Below are 7,093 nucleotides of genomic sequence, written 5' to 3'. Positions count from 1 at the left end.
TCATAAAGTGCTCTCCAGAAGCCACTCAGACCTGGAGAGCCTGTCCCTGGCCCTGTGAATGTTTGTTGTGCTCTCGAGCTGCGGCAGCTCCACGCTCATCGACAGGCTGCGTTTGGAGCGCAGGCTGGCCCCGGTTTTGGGGTAGGCTACATAGCACTGCTCCCGGAACGAGTCTGTGTTGAGGGAATGCCTGCGGTTCCCCCTCACCGCCCCTGCAGGTACAGTCATGTAATGCTGTCGGGGGGGCTGGTGCGGCCGCGGAACCCTGGGGACGGCGGCCCAGTTGGTGGGCTGGCCGGGAATAGCCAGAGCGACGCTGGTTGCCATTTTAACCTCCGACGAGTTATTGCGGTTCATGTTCTCAAGCTCAACATCTGCCTGGGCTTCAGACCGGTGAGCCTCTGAGGGTTTTGGTGGGGCAATGGACCGTTTGGGCCTCGGGGCGCCTGGGGAGGCCGGGTGCCAGCTGTGGCGGGCAGCGGAGGTAGAGACAGTGCAGTCGGGGACAGAAGGTTTGGTAGAGGCTACAGCCGGCGGTAGTTGCTTGTCTGGCTCCGGCGGAGGCAGGGAAACTCTGAGGCACTCCTTGTCATTCTTTTCCGGACGTAGAACTTGCTTGGAGAGGGACTTGGGGATCCCACAGCCCTGGAGCTGTCCATCACTGCTCAGTGACCGAATATCCCCCATCTCCAGAGCCTGACATGACAGGAGACAAGCAGGGGAACAAAAAACGGGGTGAGGGCGCTTTTTTTAGACACCTCTTTTTCAATATCAGCAAAGATAATGAAGAGAAAAGGAACAAAACAGAGGGAGTCATGCCAAACCCACCTTATCTGCATCTCCTTGGTTACACACCCGGTAGCGCACAATGAGGAAGATAATAAAAGCCAGAACTGAGGCCACAATAATCCCTCCGATAATAACCACGATGGTGCCGCCGAGAAACTGGGACTGCATGAAATGGCATCTCAGGTACTGCGGCTCTGTGGTGAAGTGAATGCAGCCGATCACCCGGGTGGCAGTCAGTGAGGTCACCTGGTCGTCATAGATGGCCAGCACGCACAGGTCGTATTGGGTTCCAGCCGCCAGGTTGTTCACCATGATGTCTTTACTGGTCGGAGGAATCATTCTGGAATAAAAAAATAAATAAAAAAACAGCTTTGTTAGTTCCGACACAGATTAGAGAGGGTTAAATTAAATGAGACAGAAGCAAATCAGATAATCTGTTTTATTGTTTCGTGACGATAACATTGCATGACAGTCCTTTATCTCTCAGGGGGCTTTTTAAGATCTGTCTAGGCATAAATCTTTTGAGACATTTGTGTTATTCTCACTGCTACATTACGGATAAAAAGTTGCTTTCAGTAGCTGCGGGTGAAGAAGGCCTCCGTTTGTTCAGCACGAGACTCACCCGTCTCCCTCATAACTTCTAAATTAGAAAGTCATAAATTTGGTCAAGGTTCATATGGAAAAAAAATCGTCTCAACAACAATCCCTTCATATCACATTGATTAACACTAAATATGGAGCGAGAGAACCGAGAGATGAAAGACGTCTGTGTTGGACGCTTCCTCAAATGGACGTGTGCAAAGCGTCTGATTGTCCTTTGTAAAACACCGGTTGACTCCTCTTTCATCTTCTTATCGGGCCGCAGCTTAGTGCTGACATTCGGTTTTGATTTTGTTGATTAAGCATTATCAAGGTTTTGCACATAGCAAATGGTACACTCCGGCAAGGGAGGATTACGAGTGGAAGAATCAGGAGTCAGTTACAGTGCATTAGTCTGTCTTTCTGATGGGATTTATAGAAGCCACAAATAATCACGCTGACAGTCAGGTCCAGTTCTTAATGACTAAATATCCAAAGGGATTTAAGCATTTTAAAGTAGGCTAATAAGGTAAAACAAGGGTCATGGCACTGGGATATGATTCTAATCGTATTTGCATGCTTGGATGTTTGTTTATGGGATTAAATATCTTTGTTTTACCAGTATTTTTTTTTAAAAAAGAGTTTCAGTGTATTAATCTATTTATTTAATTTCTCGCAGGTTTATTCTGATGTATTTTTAGTTGGTGTGTATATGTGGATATATGTGTTTATACATGTATTTGTTTTATTTTGTACTGCTTAGGGTTCTCTCTGTATTTCTGAAGTTGCCATTGTGAGTGTTAGATTAAAAAAGAGCATGTTCCTCAACCTGACATTTTATGGAGTTTATTAATACAGCAGCTCCAGAGTAAAATCTCCTCACCTGTACACCAGCGAATCGTCGTATGTCCCGTTATATTGGATCTGGAACATGCGGATTCCAGGGATACTCCTCTGGAAGTTAAACTTGACCAGGGCCGAGGTGGACGTGGCCTCTGCAATTACCACTTTCTTCTCTGGGCTCGTCTTCGTGTTCCCCAGGGGCACCCCTCCTCCAGCGTCTCCTGCGCCTGTCTTGGTCACCGTGGCGATATCTGATGATCCCGGGTCGGGCTCCTGCTCTGCGATTGTATTGTTGGTGATGTGAGGGAGTTTAGCGATGACCAGGTCCACGGTCTGCTGGGCCTCACCGGCTGGGTTGGAGGCCACGCAGGTGAAGGAGCCTGGGGAACAAACTAATCAGATTAGCATTCCCCCCTCATATTTACTATAATAATAAGCATTAGCATTAAATCAGTATTAAGAACATCTAATCATTTTCAATAATTTTTGTGAAATTGGTTGAACATTACACACAAATACAAAGATTACAAAGACAGATACTATACAGCTCCACACTGGATGTTTATGTGGACCAGCTCTGGCCAACTCAAGACCAGAGCTGGCCCACACCTGGCCCAGATAAAATAAATCATATCTGTGCCAGAATTGGCCCGTTGTGCCAACAGACACCAGTCCAAGCCTGTTCTGCGGATCCTACACTTGGGCTACATCCAGCTGCCTGGCCCATATCTTTTGCTCATTTTGTAGCCATTTGGCTCCAATACAGATTTTTTGAAATATTTAATATTAGTACTGAACACATTTCACGCTTCTAAACATATATATGGATATTACATACCCATCAGGTGTAGGCTAGCTAACCTAAGATGCTAGCTGTCATGTGTGATTTTGTATTCAACTTAGTCTTTGATTGAACTCACCAGAAACTTCCCTCTGTTCTTTCCCTCCAGTGTCTCTCTCCCTCCTTTTCTCTCTAATCTCTGTACGTCTCAGAATCAGAATCACACAGCCCCGGGATAGGTGCAAATTTTTACTCAAGCTTAAAAAACGTTTCAACTCCCACAGACGTGTCTCCACATGTATTTACACTATCCTGGGAAGAATTGTGTGTCTGTGTCTTTTCATTGACTTTGTGTGCAACTCACAATGTCTTTGTTCTGCCTGGGCTCACACTGGGCAACGCTATGCTTGGCTTAGCGTAGCGTAATGATTAGAACGAGGGGGTAACAGTTGGCGTGTCCAACAAGTTCTGCCTAGCAACACCTGTAAAGCCTGATTTTCCTCCAGTTGTATCTATTTATTTTTTAGTTCATACAAAAACTAGTGTAAAATTGATTAGGTCTGCTTTTACAAGAATTTATGTGATTTACTTTTTCTTGGCACAGAGCAGTGAATCCCGGGATGATTGCCATCACTGTAAGATTTCCTGTCAATCAGTGGAGGCTCCAAAAAGTAATTATCCTTTGTCTGGCACATAACCTGCTGCCAAACCAAAGTGTGTTGCATCTCCCATTAAAGAGCAAAGCTGAGGTAACTAAGCTAAGCTTTTCAACAACTGGAACCGGCTTATTGTTTTAACAACAGGCAAAGTCTTGAAAAGAAAGAAAAGAGCATCTCTTAAAAGCTTCTGGAGCTTTTCATTTCAACTAACCACTAAATCATAACGGTCTGTCATCCAGTTGAAAAAGTCTCTCTTCAGTCTATCTATAACTTGAATCATTCTTCCACACTTCAACATTACCACCTGGGGCAGACAAATAGACTCGGCCCTATAGGCTTCTGCATACGCAAACAAAAATACTAATTTTGTCGAGTCAACAACACAAGCACAGCCACCGGGGGTGTAAACAGACCAGAGTCCTTCACGGTGCTGATGAGGATATCCAACGTGCCGTCTGTGTGGACCGTGGCCCTGGAGGAGTTGGACATAAGGCGGCCATCAGGGGCGATCCAGTGGATGATGGGATCGGGGTCGCCCCTGGCCTTGCAGCGCAGAGTCACGCTCTGACCCTCCAACGCTCGCAGCACCTGAGGCAGAGGGAGGCAACGTAGTTAGCAGGAGGACTGCAGCATATGCTAAACACACGGTGATAATGCACTGCGTCCTAAAACTGAAAAACAAATTGGACTGACAACATCCTCTGTCTGTATGACATATTGCAATTAATGCCTTTATTGGAGATGTTGTGTTTTAGTGCTTTATTCCATCTAAATATAATCAAACAATTGATAATTGTCATGATATTGGATATGCATGATTATGAAGGCACTATTATCAATATGACAGCCTACTGCCGTGTGTATGAGTCCAGGATAATTTCCCATGCAATTATGCAAAGGAGGTCTGCTGAATGCAAATGAGACGCTATAGCTGCAGTTATTTGGCAACGGTTTGATCATAATTTTGTTTGGATGCTTGAATCAAGGGCTAAATCACTGTAAGCTTTTGCTGTGTAATAAGAGCCTCTGTGTGGATCCATCATAAACCTGCAAATAGCTTTAGTAAAATGATAACTGAAGATCCTGCTAAAGAATGTCTCTGAAAACTCCCCCGAGGAACAAAGTTTGATTAGATTTTGTATGTAGTATGTATTTTACAATATTCAGATCAGTGTCCAACCCACAAGTCGTGTAAGACACCTCTGGGTCTCAAAGCTAATATTTGGTGTGTCAGTCAGAAAGCACACAAAGTGCCACCTTGGATTGACAGGGGAGGAATTCAATGTCTCGCTCAGACAGTTTAACAGTAATAAGTGTTATGTCTTATCAGTTAAACACAGAGGTTATACCTGAGAGTGCCTGGTGATGAGAGGGGGCTCACACAGGAACTCTTCCTCTGAGACGGTCCAGAAGTAGCGTCCAGCAAGGTGTTGCGGTGAAGCGCACGTCTCCAGATCATCCTCCCTCCGCAATCTCCGAAGCCAGAGCAGCTCACAGTTACATCTCAGAGGATTCCCTCCGAAGCTCAAGGCGAAAGACAAAGGCCCCATTATCCCAGAGTTGGCCAGGACCCCTGCTCTTTGGAAAACAGGATCAGGAGGAAGCTTCTGGAGCTTGTTGGAGGTCACGTCCAGCCGTTTGAGCTTCTGCAGCCCAGAGAAGGTTCCTTCTGGGATGTAGCTGAGCATGTTGTGGTCTAAATTGAGGGTGTGAAGACTGGGCATCCTCTGGATTGCCACCCATGGTGCGCTTTCCAAGTTGTTGTAGGATAGGTCCAGCTCCTCCAGTGCCGTGAGGTCATTGAAGGCCCCGATATGGATGTGTGTGAGTTGGTTGTTGTTTAGGATGAGGTGGTGCAGCTTGGACATGCCACTGAAGGTGTCGTTGGTGATGCGGGCTAGCCGGTTGCTGTCGAGGTGAAGAGCTCGTAGGTTCTCTAGGTCTTTGAAGGCATGAGGTGCGATGGAGCCAATAGTGTTCCGAGAGAGGGTCAGGTCTACCAGCCGGGTCATGTTAGCAAAGTCCTTGCGTTTGATGCTGGTTACAAAGTTATCCCCGAGACGCATCTCCACCGTGTGCCTATCGATGTTCGGGGGAACAAACAGCAACCCCTTCTTGTCGCACAAAGTCGCCAGGTTGGGGTTGAGCATCTGGCAGACACAGCGTTTGGGGCAGACTTGGACTTTGTGGGCTTTGACAGCCACCCCGAGAACTATCAGGTAAACCAGGAGAGACTCCATTTGGCTTGTCAGTCAGGTTAATACACCTAGAAAAGATCAATGCAAAGAGGGAGAAAAAGAGAAGGACAATCTATTTATAAAACTGTGATGTGTATCCTCTTTATCGGGCTGTAATTTCGGTAGCTGGGTAATCACACAAGCACTGAAAAATCCCTCCTTAAAAGGGGAACTGGGAGATTCTGCTGTGTAAAGTCAAAGCTTTTCCGCTAGATTTGAAACACATATCGCTGCCAGCTCACAGCAAGATTCACAGGGTCCAAATTCTGAGCAGGAAGCTAAGCGACTCAGAGGCGGAACAATAAATGCTGCGCAATTAGACATGAAACTAATTAGTCACCTGCAGTCTTGAGAGTGAAGCATCCTCAGTAATCATGTGTGCTGTTTGTGACAGTTCTCCTTTTTAGCCTCTGCTCCCCTGCTCATACTTTTTTGATAAGATAATACCAGCCCTTTTATGTTTGTGTACAGAGGGATGAAAGTCTAGACTGACAGTCCAGGGCCTCATCAGAATTAGACTGATATCTCCCAGGATCATATCCCCGATAGGAAAGGGCTGATTGAACCCAGCGCCTCAGCGAGGATGTGCTATGCCTCGCTATTGATTTTCTCTCTGCTCTCTCTCTCTTGCTGCTACTCTTACTTATCACACGACTGAGATGGGGGGATAAGGAGGGATCCATTTGATGAATCCTGAGACCTTGTCAGGGATATAGCGTGTCATAAAACTAAGAATGTGGAGATCAGAACTCAGCTCTGCAGGTGCACAGCGAAATGTTCCCCGAGCGAGAGCAACATTAGTTGTGATTATATTTACCAAGCTGAAATTTAGTGTCGCTTTGGTTGAGCATGCAATATTTAGCCCTCTGGATGTCCACTGTTCCAGCACACGAAAAGCACCATTTAAAACATACAGTACAAGAAGAGCAAGGGACTTTAATCCAGGGCAGTAGTAAAACTCCAAAAACTCATCTTTAAATACCAAAGAGAATGGCTCGTTTATGAGTATAGCTTTTATGTGGTCTGCTGGTTATGCATCCATTGTTGGCGTTGGGTCTGGGAGAGGGTGCATGAAAACCTTTGCCTCAGCAAAGAGCCTGCCAGCTGAGCACCTTCATGCTTCAAAAGCTTTTGTTGCACTGGGGGCTGGGACACACAAGTCACAAGTCATGGTGTAATAACCCTGACAGCCGGAATATGAGGAA

General features: G+C 46.1%; 1 protein-coding gene across 1 annotated transcript; it reads right to left on the bottom strand.

Moving 5' to 3' along the window:
- Positions 1 to 5,891, bottom strand: lrfn5b (leucine rich repeat and fibronectin type III domain containing 5b). The gene is made up of 5 exons (XM_061091769.1): positions 5,001 to 5,891; positions 4,065 to 4,239; positions 2,252 to 2,591; positions 829 to 1,129; positions 1 to 696 (listed from the first exon to the last, which is right to left on the bottom strand). Exons 1-5 carry the CDS (start codon positions 5,889 to 5,891, stop codon positions 1 to 3), a joined length of 2,403 nt encoding a protein of 800 aa, XP_060947752.1.
- Positions 5,892 to 7,093: the final 1,202 nt, after the last annotated feature.

Source organism: Limanda limanda, chromosome 18 (assembly GCF_963576545.1).
Source record: "Limanda limanda chromosome 18, fLimLim1.1, whole genome shotgun sequence".
Taxonomy (NCBI): domain Eukaryota; kingdom Metazoa; phylum Chordata; class Actinopteri; order Pleuronectiformes; family Pleuronectidae; genus Limanda; species Limanda limanda.
This window is presented reverse-complemented; position numbering and strand designations above follow the sequence as displayed.